Here is a 14,982-nt window from a genome sequence, read left to right as displayed (position 1 = left end):
TTATCAACTGAATTATGTTGTGTCTAGAATTTTATTTCCCCTTCTTGGATTCACTCGGCTTTATGAATCTGTGAGTTGGTGTCTTCTAACAATGTTGGCAAATTCTCAGCCAAATCTCCTTAAATACGACATCTTCCCAATTTTCTCTCTTTTCTCTTTCTGGGACTCTAAACATAACATAGCCTTCAAACTGTATTCTCATTCATTTTTTTCACATTTTGCATTTCTGTCACTTTGTATCTATTTCAGTAATTTGTTCAGCTCTAGATTCTAGTTCCCTAATTCACTTTTCAACTGTCTAATTTGTTGTTAAATCCATCCACTTTAAAAAAAATCAGTGATATTTCTCATAAGTTTTATTTGGTGTTTTTCCAAATCTGCTTTGTAATTTAAAAAATAGTTTTCTGTTCTCTTCAGATATTTCTGACTTTGTGTTTTCTTCTCTATGTTTTGGTCTGCCAAATTCAACATCTGAAATATTTATGTGTCTGTTTCTACTATGTTTTCTGCTGCTTCTCACTCATAGTGCTTTATTTTCATGTGTGGTGGGTTGTTTTTCATTGAGAATTGCTTCTTTGCTTTGTAGTTTTATTTGTGAGAAATCTTTGAGGCTTAGGATGAAGGTTTGTTACTCAGAAGGAATTACGCTTGGCTCCTGGGAATGACCAGTTCAGAATCACTCTCTATTAAATTCTCGGCTTGGGGACTTTTAGTCACCCACCTGGCACAAAGTTAGGGAGAACCTGTTGCTCCAAATACTCGGCAGTGATTTTTCTCTTTTTCTTTCAGCTCTAGGGCTTGAAATGACTGATCCCCCCTGATTCCTTTGTGGGTAGAGAAGTGAGTTGCTTCTAGTTTGCCACTGCAATGAGGGTACCGCCCTCTGGGGGTCCTAACTTTAAGAGATTACTGATTGGCTTGCCATTTTGGCTGTGCTCTCAGCTTGATCTTCCCTTTGTACCTCTTGAAAAGGTGAAAATGAAGTTCACCAGGTTTCGCAAATGCCCTCAGGGCAAAGGCCAGCTGCACTCCCCACTAGATTTCTCTTTGGGTTCCTCTGTGCCTTCAACCCTGGCCTGAGAATTCCTTATGTCTCCTCAGTCCATTAATGCCTTTAAGAATATTTACACTCGCACTCACATGGACACGGACACGCACGCACGTGCACACACACACACCCTTAACTTGCTCAGTTTCGGAGCATTGTCCGATCCTCGTAAGTGACTTGCCACATGACTAGAACCTCTGGCTTCATTTCACTCCTTCTTTCTTTCCCCTCCCTTTTTCCTTTATGCCATCGGTCTGTATTCCACGATGTTTAAAATCTACCTTAAGTACTTTCTGGGATTATGTAAAAATCAGACAACTCTCCTAGCCACCATCCTTTTCTAGAGATAGGAGTGACTGACTCCTACACCACAGGCACTTTGGAAGGGTAAGGTGTAATACTGAAGAAGCGTTTTGTGTGGTCTACAGTAATTCACAACTCTAAGACGTTATCACAGCAAACATTTGCTGTTTAAAACCTTAGTGGTGAATATTTTTTTTTTTTTAATGAGGCTAATTCATTTCAAAAGCACCCTAGGAAGACCAGATGCTTTTGAAATGATTTAGCCTCATTCAAAAATAATGCAAATGATAAAGAGCATGCAAATGATAAAGAATGTGACCTGAAATTATCTGCAACTTCAGCAGACAAGCTGTGGTTGGCTGAGTTTGGGCTTCTATAAAACACATTGAGCCATCTTGTTTCAATCACTAATCAAGCTCTGCCCTGGGAGCTTGCTCTTTGCTATGGTTTGGGCATCTGACCCTTCCAAACCTTATGTTGAAATTTGATGTCCATTGTTGGAGATGGGGCCTCATAGGACGTGTTTGTGTCATGGGGCTGGACCCCTCATGAACAGATTAATGCCCTCCCTCTGAAGGGAGTGAGTTCATGCTCTAGTAGTTTTTGCTCTAACCAACCCATGAGACCTTGTTGTCGAAAAGGGCCTGGAGCCTCCTCCAGCCCTTCCCCGCCTCTCTCTCCATGTGATCTCTGCACATGTCAGCTCCCTTCACCTTCTGCTGTTAGTGGAAGAAGGCTGAGACCTTCACCACATGCAGAGCTCAATCTTCAACTTTTCAGCCATCAGAATCATAGGCCAAATACACGATTTTTCTTTATAAATTACCCAGGCTCAAGTGTTTCTTTGTAGTAACACTGACAGACTAAGACATGCCTTGTGTCCATCACTGTTAGTCACTGTTGCTCATGGAAGGGAGTCCACAGCTCCATTTGATGCTCACATGGAAGGATGTCCACAGAAGCTGTCAGTTTTTGCAGATTATTTGCAAGTTGATGCTTCGGCCAAGCGTCCAGCTCCACTTCTCAGGCTCTGCTACTCCTCAGCCATTTCACTGTTCCACACAAAGGAAATGGTGGGAGGAGCACATAGACTCAGGCGCTGTTCTGTAGACATTCTACATGAGCTCAAGTTGTAGCTTAAGTTTGTCCTCCATACCACTGAGACAATTTTTTACAGCACCAATTTACTTCTTCTTTCCTTGAAAGATTTTAATTTTGCAACTTCACGGTCAGTTTCTTGCAATCTTTCCACATCTCATTCATCTCCCCTTCAATCTCCGTGGATTTGTCTTCTCATCTCAACTTGTCTCCAATTCTGATTTTGACTCCTGCCTCATGAAGACCCTGTGCTATGCATCTCAAACGCTTCTTTTCTAGAGAACAATTTTTAAAGGTTTGCTGTCTCTCTGGGCTTTCAAGGTGATGTCTATTCCCAGTTCTGCAAAATTTTCACAGGATATACACAGAACCATGAGTCCTGCCCTCTTGTCTTCTAGGGTGCTGGTCAGGGCTGTGGTGCTGGGAGACCTTGATGTTCCTTAGGGCTCTATGGCACCCAGACAGCTGTGGGAAGCTGCCTGGAGCACAGGAACTCTGAGGATACCAGGGCTTTTGATGTTTTGCCCGATCATAGGGCTTTTCTTGTATGGATCATGCCTTTCAGGATACGGTTTGCCCTATACCCTTTTCCTGTCCAGCCAGCTTTTGGGAGGTGCCTCTCTGAAGCACTGTGAGAAGGCAGGTACTGAATGGTAGACTTCAGGGTGTAAAAGAGCTTGCTTTGCCTTGGAAAGCCAAGGTAACATCTTAGAGAAAGGGTTGCAGTCTCATTTTAAGGTACAATCATGTCGCATGTTTCTTAGCTGAGGGGATATAGTAGTGGAGGGAGAGCATGCACCTCTGTTTTCAAGTGCTCAGTCTTCCTATTCTGATGGCAGAGCATGTCTGGATGGTTTGCCAACTCATGTGTGTGCCTGATAGCAAATTCCTTTAGCCTTCTAGTGAGTAAACTTTCCCCATGATTCTGGAAGTAAATGATCATTTGTTTCACAGTTAAATTTCACTGCATCCTATGGAGCATCCTAAATGTTTGAGCAGAAAGCAGGGATAGGTAGGGTCAGAGGCATCTAATCAGAAACCATCTTAAAATGGCAGGTGTTCATTATTTAAAGTTCTTAGATCAGTACAATTGGGTGAAAATAATTCTTAGTTTAGACTTAAAGGCAAGTATGGAAATGAGAGGTGTTCAATCTATACATTGTTTACTGCCTAGAAAATAAAGATGAATTGATACTCTCACAGCTCGGCTGCCATGCCCTACTTCTAAAGATGGACACACGGTTCCTGTTGTGGGGTTACTGTTGACATCAAGAGAAAAACGACAAGCAGCCCAGCCCTTGAGTTTGCATTGGTGATTTTTAAAAGAAGATATTTCACTCTCTAGAGAACCAAACTTGGGTAGATTTCAACATGACCCGCACTGCCACGTATCTTACCTGAATCTCAGTCTTCACTTTCAGCACTGTCAGTTTTCATGGGCTCTGTTGTTTCTTGTTGCAGCCTGTTTGCAATATTCAGAAAGAGAAACAACAGAGAACTTATGATGTAATACTTGTTATACTGCCAAAGTGCAAAAATGTGTAAACAAGAGTACATTTAAGAGATTAGCTTGTGACGTGGGCAATCACTTCACCTCTCTGAGTTTCAGAGCCTTCATTTTTGTGAAGACAGTAACACGACCGCACTGCTGAAAGAATGTTGCTTTTTTCTTCTGCATGTGTGCTGACACAGAGACAAAGTGTGCTTTCCCTGATAAATAAGAGGGTCTTGTGGTAGCCAAGGAGGCTCGTTTGGATTTCCAGCATGAAAAGTGGGGAAATGTGGGGCCCACAGGAGGTCAGCTCATGCCTGGTACCTTCTTCTCACAACTCTTGCTTGATTGTGGTGAGTTCTTGCTATCAGTGAGCCTTAAGTGTTTTTATACCCACATCTTGAGAACAGGTGTTTTGTTCTCTGCCCTGATGTTACACTAGCCCAGCCAGCCAATGACTTGATTGTTTATGTGTGCTGGCCAGCTGGCAGGAGAGGGGACCGTGTTGCTGCCCAGACTTTCCAGAGGGTTGGAGATCCGGCTTAACTTGCAACGCTGAATGTGTCGGGAATTAGAGACCAGAAACGTGCAAAATTTTACTTTGAAAGGTTTTGAAAGACCCACAAGCAAAAAAGTCACTAGGAGACTTCTAAATCAAAACAGCGTATCCATCACATGCTATAGTCTCCCTTCTCTGATCCAATCCTTAAAAATTATAATGAGGATATAAACGGATCCATAAATGAGTAAGGACAGGACATCAAAGAAAAGCAAGAGGGACACCTTTCTTGGATCAGAAATGATGACTCCTAGGAGGAAAGGATGCAAATGAGAGCCGATGCAGAAGGCCATGGTCAGGAGTGTGCTGCAGAACCTGGAAGAGACCCCCAGGAATCGACACGGAGGAGCAGTGGATGCTCAGCTGGGCAGGGCTCCTGATGGGGTCATTAGCTGGGTGACTTGTAGGCTGAGCAGCCAGGCAGTGACTGCTGCTGCAAAACTTCCCAAACCATAGGCAACAATGGGAGTGTCTGCCACCAGATTATTGCAGGGGGAGCAGTAGTCTTGGTAGACACAGAGAAGTGCAAGGAAAAAATGCACAGAAGGAAGTGACAGGACTCAGTAAGCAAAGGAGAACTGGCGTATCACCAAACGAATCCAAAAATTACTGAGAATAAAGAGAAAATAAAACATTAATTTCAAATGAAAATAAAGGCATGACAAAGTATGATGGTGAAATGGTGGAGGATTGTGAGGCATACATGTTTGTGGGGAAGAATGTAGATAACTGTGTTGTAAGTGTGTGTAAGTATGTATATAAAAATGCAGAGGAAGTTTACCTAAGGACAAAATGGTATTGTAGAAAGCTATAGAGGCTGGTCCTTCCACTGAAACAACCATTGAGCTATAAAGAGCAATTGCAATGAATTATTTGGAAACTCTGGAATCTGGTCAGACATGTATGGGAGAGTGCTTGAAGAAAGGAGAAGCTGGGCTGGGTGCAGTGGCTCACACCTGTAATCCCAGCACTTTGGGAGGCCGAGGTGGGTGGATCACGAGGTCAGGAGATCGAGAACATCCTGGCTAAGATGGTGAAACTCTGTCTCTACTAAAAATACAAAAATACAAAAACAAACAAAAAAACAAACAAAAAAACAAACATACAAAAAAGCTGAATGTGGTGGTGAGTGCCTGTAGTCCCAGTTACTCGGGAGGCTGAGGCAGGAGAATGGTGTGAACCTGGGAGGTGGAGCTTACAGTGAGCAGAGACTGTGCCACTGCACTCTAGCCTGGGTGACAGAGTGAGACTCTGTCTCAAAAAAAAAAAAAGAAAAAGAAAAAGAAAAAGAAAGGAGAAGCTGCTGTTCTTTCATGAATGGTGTACATGAGCCAGCTACCGCCTCAATTTCTTAGTCTTCCTGTGGCTATAAGGGCAGCAACCTACATTCTTGGAGCAGCTGGCTGATGTCAGAGTGAGCATCAGGAACCTTGTCCTCAATAAATTTGAGGTGGTACATTTTGGTTAGTCTGGTGGTGCCCTGAGGGATCAATACAGAGGCTTGCCTTGGTTTTGATCCACTTGGCAGCAGTGGCTTCCTCCAGCAGCAACCATTGGAAGATTTAGAGAGACAGACAGTCCCCCCTTGTTTGTAGCTAGATATTTGAGGAAATCTTTGATAGTTCACTAACTGGTCATAGAGATAAAGGAAGAGCAACTTCAGTGACAAGAAATACACATTTTGCAAAACTACTTTGGAAAGGGCACAAACTGATGGTTCCAGCCTTTAACAAGAGAAAATCCACAGTCCCAGAGGAGGAGAAGCACTTGATTTTTAGAGTTACCACATTATGATACACAGAATATCCAGTTTTTAACAAAAAAAGAACATATAAAGAAATAGAATAACATGGCCCACTCACAGGGGAAAAAGACATGGCATAAACTATGTCTGTGAAAGCTCAGACATTTGAATTACTAGTCAAAGACATTAAATCAGCTGTCTTAAATATGCTCAGTGAACTAAAGGAAGTCACTGACAACTAAATAAAGTAGGAAAATTACATATGAGCAAATTAGATTATTAGTAGAGATAGAAATTATATACTTTTTAAAAACCAAAAAGAAACTGGAGCTGGAAGGTACATAACTGAAATAAAAAGTTCATTAGAAGAGTTCAACAGATTTGAGCAAGCAGAAGAAATGATCAGCTAACTCGAAGACAACTGAAATTATCCAGTCTGAGGACCAGAAAAAAAAAAAAAAGACTGAAGGAAGATGAACAGAGCTTGAAAGATTTGTTAGACACCATCAAGACTACCAACATATGCAACATCGGAGTCTCCAAAGGAGAAGAGAAAAGGAAAGAGGCAGAAAAAATACAGTGTTCCCCCATTATCAGCAGTTGTGTTTTCTGCACTTTCAGTTACCTCTGGACAACCACAGTCCAATAATATTAAATGGAAAATTCCAGAAATAAACAATTCACAAGTTTTAAATTGTGTGTAGTTCTGAGTAGCATGATGAAATGTCATTCTGCCCTGCTCTGCCCACCCAGGACATGAGTCATCCCTTTCTCCAGCATATCCATGCTGTATACACAATCTGCCCATTAATGTACAGGAAAAAACATAGTGTATACAGGGTTTGGTACTATCTACAGTTTCAGAGACTTACTGAGAGTCTTGGAACGTATCCCCCACAGATAATGGGGGAGCAGGAGACTACTCTATTTAAAGAAATAATGGCTGAAAACTTTCCAAATCTAATTAAAGGAATGAATCTACATATCCAAGGAGCTCAACGAATTCCAAGCAGGCTATATGCCAAAAGATCTATGCCAACACACATTACAGTTAGATTGTCAAGGCATAGACAACGAGAGAATTTTGAAGGCAGGCAGAGAGAAGTGACTAATCAGAATCAAGAGATCCTTAATAAAATTATCAGGTGATTTCTCATTAGAAACTAAGGAGGCTCAAAGGCAGTGGGGTGACATATTTAAATGCCCTGGAAGGTGGAAAATACCTGTCAACCAAGAGTTCTATATGTGACAAATCTATCCTTCCAGAATAAAGCAATAACTAAGACATTCTCAGATAGACAAAAATTGAGGGAATTCATTATCAGTAGACCTACCCTAAAAGAAATGTTAAAGAAATTATTTAGTCCTAAATGAAGAGACACTAGACAGTAACTCAAAACCATACAAAGAAATAAAGAACAATGGTAAAGAAATAAAGAACACATGTAAATATACAAGTCAATAATATTGTACTTTTGGTTTGTAACTCTTTTTTTCTATATAATTTAAAAGTCAAATGCATAATACAATAATTATAAATATTGTTAATGGGTGCACACTGTATAAAGATGTAATCAATGACAACGGCAATTTAAAGGGTGAGGGATGGAGATGGATAAAAGCAGTATTTGTGTACTATTGAAACTAAGTTGGGGCTGACTGTAGTGGCTTACTCCTGCAATCCTAGCCTTTGGGAGGCTAAAGTGGGAGGATCGTGTGAGACCAGGAGTTCAAGTCCAGCCTGGCAACATACTGATACCCCATTTCCACAAAAAATAATTTAAAATTAGCCAAGTGTGCTGAAGTGTGCCTGTAGTCCTAGTTACTTGGAAGGTTGAGGTGGAAAGATTGCTTGAGCCCAGGAGTAGGAGGTTGCAGTGAGTTATCACTGTGCACTCCAGCCTGGGCAACAGACTGAGTCCTGTCTCAAAAAAAAATCTACATTGGTATTCAAACTAGGGTGTTATACGTTTAAGACATTAATTATTATCCCCAGCATAACCACTAGGAAGATAATTAGAAAATGTACAAAAAAGGAAAGAACAAAGGGATCAAAATGGAACATTAAAAACATTCAACTAAAGATTTTTTAAATGGGCAGGAATTGAGAAATAAAAATATATATGATATACACAATGCAAAAAGCTAAATAGCAGAAGTGAATCATTTCTTATCAGTAATTACTTTAAACATTATATATGTATACATAGATAGATAGATTGAAGTTTTTAATTAAAAGTCAGGGATTGGCGGATTGGATTTTTAAAAAGCTGAAGTGCCTGTGGACAAAGATGCTGAGTTAAAGGAGGTTGTCTTCCTTACTGAGTAATAGAGAAGCTCCCGGGCCCCGAGATATGGAGGGTCCCAGGGGCAAGGGTGAGGAGCGAGGATGGGGGTGGGATGTGAGGTTAAGCACAAGGGTGGTAGCTGAGTGTCCATATATGGAACATGTTGCTCACCCCACACAGCAAGCAGCTAGCCTCTGCCACCCCACAGGAGATAAGAAGGGTCTGACATCAGGACACCAGAGGTGTGGCAGGTGGGAGAATGGGGAAGGCGCTGGAAAGGAAAGAGTGGGGCTAGTGACCATAATACTGAATAACTAGAGCCTTTCGTGAGAGAGAGAGGGAGTACTTACTTCTCAGAACTTATTAAACTATGGGAAGTAAGATGATAAGAAATTAGTGCAGGGATAGACAAAACTGACAAGTGGAATTGACTAGACAGCTCACAAATAGACTCAGATATGTGCATAAATGGAATTCAGGATGGAAGCAGATTTTTATGCCAGTGGGGAGAGGACCTGCTCAATGAATGGAGCTGGAAACAATACAAATCCATAGAGGGAAGAATGAAGTTAGATCTCTACCTCACACCATACACTGAAATCAACCAAACATAAAGACTTGGCTCTCAAAATCAAAACTGAAAACCCTTAGTAGAAATAATAGATGGCTATCTTTTGGATATTTTGGTGGAAAGATTCATTAATCAAGACCAAAAAGCATTACTTATACAATATGTATAAACATGACTATATTGTAATGCATGATCTGGTTTCTAGAATGGTATATTAAATTAAACATGGAGTTAAGCTGCACATGGACAGACTCTATCTGTAATTCACCCAACTGACAAAAGGTTTGTATAAAGAATATATAAAAACTCTATAAATCAATAAGAAAAGCACAAAGAGTCCAGTGGAAAAATGGACTAGGGACATGAGCAAGTGCTTCATGGAAGAGAAAACTCGTATGACTCACATGTGTTCAGATTCATTAATAATGAGGGAAATACTGAAGTAGGCCACAATAAGCCACCAGTTCACACTACTGGACTGTCAATTCCAAGTGTTGGAGAGGACATGAAGCAATAGGACTTCTTATACCCTGCTGTGAGAGTGTAACATGTGCAACACCTTTAAAAAACTGTGGCCTTATCTCTGAGAGCTGGACATTCTAGCAATTGCACCACTAGGAATAGCCCCGGGAGAAATGGTTGCACCTGTACAACAGGAGAGCTGTCAAGATCAAGCAGCACAGCTGGGTGCCATCTCCATCTCCATGCCCAACCATAGCAGAGGGGGTAATTAAGTGTGGTACGGGGTGGAACAGCCACAGAAGCAAACGCCAACAGACTACAGCGACAAGCAGTATGGACAGACCTTGGCAATTTAGTACTAAGTGAAAAAGGTGATTCCTCAAAGATTCCAGATACTACATACACACGATGTCCTTTCTGTTAAAGAAAAAAAAAGACATGAAAAAGTAACCAATGTATTGCATGTATGTACTCTTTAAGAATATACATCTATATCTATATAGACATCTAAGGAACAAAATTTGAAGGAAAGCAAGACAATGAAGAACATGAGCGGGGTGCAAGGACTTGGAATGGGGGCCCTGTCAACAGATAAAGATGATGTCAGACTCTGCTTTTGTTGTTGGTGCTTCCGCCACTATCATACCTAAACAAAATATGTAGTCAATGAAGGAAGCAGGTCACTCACAGATCAAGGATGAATCTGTTCCCACCCAGGATTGGGATTCCTGTGACTCTGGGCACCTGGGACCCAAAACAAGGGGAAAGAGGCAACCACCATTCACTGGGCATCCCAAAGCCAGACCCTGGGCAGTGACGTTCACAACTCCAGGAGCTCACACACAACCTTCTTGGGAAGAGATACTAATATCCCCCATTTCCTTGTGAGGAATAGGGGCTCAGAGTGGTTTAAAAACTTATGAGGTTGTAGAACCAGCAGCATCTCCACACTGGCCCCGAACTGAGGTCTGTCAGATGCCAAAGTCCAAATGCAGGTTACGGTGCCAATTAGTTTCTCATCGCTCTGCTAAGAGGAGCTTTGGATTCCTACGAAGAGTGAGAGAGGTGGGCCTGCGATGCCTCTGGGGGATATCAGAGCAACAGGATCAGATGCAGGTCCTGGACTGAGCCTGCAGCTAAGAGAAGGCCACAGGCCGGGTCTGGGGGTGCAGGCCAGTCCCCATCAGACTCTCAGTGACTGTGGCCACTGGGGTTAAGGGCCAGGGTGTGACCTTCCATGGTCAGAATGGGGCTCTCCTAAGTGGACTGAAAGACAAACCCTAGATCTTCAGGTGGGTCCTTCTGAATCTCTGGTGCCATAGAAGGAAAACTGAGCACTGCAGCCCCATGGGGATCGGAGGGGTCAAGTTGCGCAGCCTCCCTCTCGCTGTGCAGCCTCTTGGGAGGGAGCACGCAGGACATCTGAGAGGACGTGCACCCTTAGCCTTAGACCCTTTGCTGGCTGTATGACTGCTCAGCTCTCAGTGCAGAGAGACAGCCCTATGGTAGCTGCAACTGCCCTCCTCTCCTCTCCTAGCTCCTCTGCTCTGCCTGAGCTGCCCTCTGGGTGTGGGTTCAGACCTGTCCACACATCCTGCGCTGTGTCATCAGTGCTCCCAGCCATGCCCCACTTCCAGGCTCCCTCAATCAGTTCCCCTTGGGCGTCTGCATGTGTCTCCAACACACTTATGTGTTGCATCTTTTTTATTTATTTATTTATTTTGAGACGTAGTCTCACTCTGTCACCCAGGCTGGAGTGCAGTGGCATAATTTTGGCTCACTGCAACCTTCACCTCCCAGGTTCAAGCCTTTCTCCTGCCTCAGCCTCCCGAGGAATGGGATTACAGGAGCATGCCACCAAACCCAGCTAATTTTTTTTTTTTTTTTTTTGAGACAGTCTTGCTCTGTCGCTCAGGCTGGAGTGCAGTGGCACAATCTCGGCTCACTGCAAGCTCCGCCTCCTGGGTCCACGCCATTCTCCTGCCTCAGTCTCCCAAGTAGCTGGGAGTACAGGTGCCTGCCACTACGCCTGGCTAATCCTTTTGTATTTTTAGTAGAGACAGGGTTTCACCGTGTTAGCCAGGACAGTCTCGATCTCCTGTCCTCTTGATCTGCTGTCTCGGCCTCCCCACATGCTCCATCTTTTGACCATCAGTTACACACACACACAGACACACACACGCACACTATTTATTCCCCACCTGTCTCCTATAGGCACAGTTTTCCCAATATTTTATTAAAATTTCAAACATAAACAGGACTGGAAAAGGCTTTACAAAAAAATAAAAAACAAACAAAACCTGAACCCAGCACCTGGAAGCGACCAGGGCTAATGTTTGTCCTCTACCCCATCACATAACTGTCCGCCCATCACTCTGGTCTGCCGCATTTCAGACTGGTTGCAGACATCTGCATACCTGGCTGAGATGCACACACGGCACTTCTGGGCCTTTGTTGCTGTTGGAGCAGCACCCTTCAGGACCCTTCCTGTAGATGGTGTGCCTGTGTCCCCAGATTCACAGGCTGAAGTCCTAACCCCAGCATTGTGTGTCATAAAGCGGAGCCTTTGGTGTCAGCTCCCAAATGTGGGACCCGGATGACAGGATTCGTGAGTGCCTTCAGAAGAGGCATGTGAGTGAGATCTCACTCTCGACTCCCTGCCTTGTGAGGACAACCAGAGGAGGCCATCGGAGAACCGGGAAGGGGCTCTCACCAGACACCAGATCTGCTGGTGCCTTGAGCTGGGACTTCCCCTGCTGTGTGAGGACAACCAGAGGAGGCCATTGGAGAACCAGGAAGGGGCTCTCATCAGACATCGGATCTGCCAGTGCCTTGAGCTGGGACTTCCCAGGCTCTGGAATGGTGAGAAATACATGTTTGTTGCCTAAGCCCCCGCTGTGTGGTATTTCTGTTGAGGCAGGCTGAACAGACTAAAACACCTATGAATGCTTACAATTAGTCAAACGAGCAACTCGGAATATTGTTGTAACCTCCACTGTGGAGGAAGGCTGTGTGCTGCTCACTGGAAGGAAGAGGCCAGTGGCTTTGGGGATACCCCAGATGACGAGGTCCTTTCTAGATGCCAAACAGCAGCGGGGCTCAGGCTCAAGCCCTGGGAGGGACACAGGAGCTCCTCATGATCCCCTCTTCTAGGAAGCGCAGGAGGAAGGAAAGACCATGTGTCAGCAAAGCAGGGTCTCGCTTTGGGGAGGAGCTCACAACAGGCCATTAAGGCTCCGAAGTTCCGGACAAGCACCATTACCGTGGTTTCTGCTTGTCAGCAGATCCCAGGAACAGGCAGCTCCCGGGAGGCTGCGTGAGTGCTCAGGAGTATACTACACAACAGACACCACCTGGGCATGACGCTTACATGGAAAGCACCCTGGATGCTTGGTAGGGGGATGATGCAAAGGAACAGCTCCAACCTCCAGTGGAAAATTAATACAAGCCACTGAATGAGGCGCTGGGGATTAGGGTCTTCACACGGGAAATCCTGCTCCCTGCTCCTACTTTCATTCCAGCTGGTCAGCTACGTCCACCCATTCCCTTCGACATCCCACAGCAAACACGCAGACCAGAATATCCCCCATCGGTTTGTCTAATATCCACCACTAGAGACACTATAAATTCCTACACATTTCCCACAAAATAGACCTGTGATTAGCAACATCACACCCCACAGGCTCTTAATGAATGGAGTTTCCCTGTGTGGCAGAGCGTGACGTGATTTAAACAAAGTCCCTGATCGCTAGAAACAGATGTTTGTAATGTGCGCAGCAGGCAGAGCCTGAAGTAAAAGGCTGTGAGTGAGTCTATAAGGTGGACCAGCTGGATCCAAACTGTTAGGTGACCCTGGAAGCATATTCTGTGACAAAAAAAGGGTTAATGGTAACTTATCGCCTGTTGCATCTAGAGGCTTTGTAAACTCACGTGGTGTTGGTGTAACACTTTTCACATTAAACAAGGTTAGCTCATTCTCCTGTGGAGAAGACTTGAATGAAATGAAGAAGGTTTCCAACAAAGAGGAGTATGATTTAAAGATGGAGCGGTTTATGCCCATCTTTAATGGCACAATGTAGAGTTTAAAAAGCAGGTGCCTAAAGGGTGTATTAAATGATAATTTCATTTAGAAAATGGGTCTAATACACAGAAAAAATGTTAAAAGGGAAGCCGCAGGAGGTGCCAATCAAAATGCCTGCAGTAGCCATTGGTGGGTGGGGGGACTGTGAGTGACTTCGGTTTTTACACCAAGAATGTTTGTAACTTCCCTATTTTCTATTTTGAACGTGTACTGGTAAAACATATATATTTTTTCAAAGTGAAAGTTTACAATCCTGGTCACAATTAATTTTCTACCATTCTTGCCAGAAATGGATAAAGGAGAAAATGTCTTAGTTTTTACCTAATATTAGAACCATAGGCTATACTTCAAAGTAAAATTCAAAATAACCTGGATTCACTAAATCAAAGAAAACCAATTTACAAGGAAAATTAATGGGTTGTGTGAAAGAGCATTTTCACACTAAGAGATATGTAATCCTTGATTGCTGAAACTAGGCAAAACTCTGAAGCAATTCTCAGATTTGAGAAATTGATGAACGGGGCACTTCTCCTGGGCTACCCTTTTCTGACCCAGGAAGCTGCCTGCCTCTTGAGCTGCAGAACCCGGCTGGCCTTCCCTGGCCTGGAACTCTGGTGCTGCCCCCAGCACGTTTCCGTGAAGGGCGGAGCTTCTGGGGCAACTCAGGAAGAGCAAGGCAGGAACTTCCATCCTCTGCCCACCTGGGGGAGACTGACTTCTGGGTCCTTACTGTGGCTCCCAGCGGAGTTGGGATGCCAGGGAAACACTATCGGCCACTCTCAAAATGAGGTGTATATTTAATATAACTTTGCTCCAAATCCCAGGTTTCCTGGAACTGAAACAAAATGTATTTTCCATATAAATTTCAAATAAACTTAGATGAAAAAATTAAAGTTTAAAAATTGTCAAAACTTTTAGAAATGAAAAAACCTGAGAAAGTGACTGTCGGACATTAAAATGTAGCTCAGGAAGGTCCAGTAATTAAAACAGCACGGTTTAGGACACAGATCAACAAGGCAGAAATAAACGTGTAGAAACAGATCTGAGTCTAGGGCTTATGGCAAGCACTAGAAAAGGGGGCCTTTGAATTAGATGGAAAGGTGTATTGTTTCATAAGCGAGGTGGCAACCATTAGTTAAGTCTTTGAGATAAAGTAACCTTAGCTCTCTCCCTGTATGCAAAAATAAGTCCAAGATGGCTTGAAAATCAAAATATAAGGAAAGTCAAAACAGAAAAATTATGAAAATATCAGCAAAGAGTTCTGGATGATTTTGGTATAACCCTGGAGTAAGAAAGACTTTTTAAAACAAGACAGGAACATTTGACAACTGACTTC

The 14,982-nt window shown here is 43.3% G+C and overlaps 1 protein-coding gene across 6 annotated transcripts in view; it reads right to left on the bottom strand.

The window, feature by feature from the left end:
* LOC115931263 (probable palmitoyltransferase ZDHHC11B) overlaps positions 1 to 14,982 on the bottom strand; it is an 80,786-nt gene that overhangs the window by 11,590 nt on the left and 54,214 nt on the right. For 5 of the 6 annotated variants that reach the window (XM_055367761.2, XM_063700877.1, XM_055367763.2 and 2 more), the window contains one exon: positions 3,847 to 3,911. In XM_055367761.2, the coding sequence (XP_055223736.2) occupies positions 3,854 to 3,911 (58 nt within the window). In that variant the 3' untranslated portion in view covers positions 3,847 to 3,853. Of the gene's footprint in view, positions 1 to 3,846; positions 3,912 to 14,982 lie in introns of those variants that run through there. The other variant, XR_010131862.1, reaches the window with a different exon arrangement.

Source organism: Gorilla gorilla, chromosome 19, assembly GCF_029281585.2.
Source record: "Gorilla gorilla gorilla isolate KB3781 chromosome 19, NHGRI_mGorGor1-v2.1_pri, whole genome shotgun sequence".
NCBI classification, from domain to species: Eukaryota; Metazoa; Chordata; class Mammalia; order Primates; family Hominidae; genus Gorilla; species Gorilla gorilla.
The sequence above is the reverse complement of the archived record's forward strand: the minus strand, read 5'-3'. Positions and strand labels throughout refer to the sequence as shown.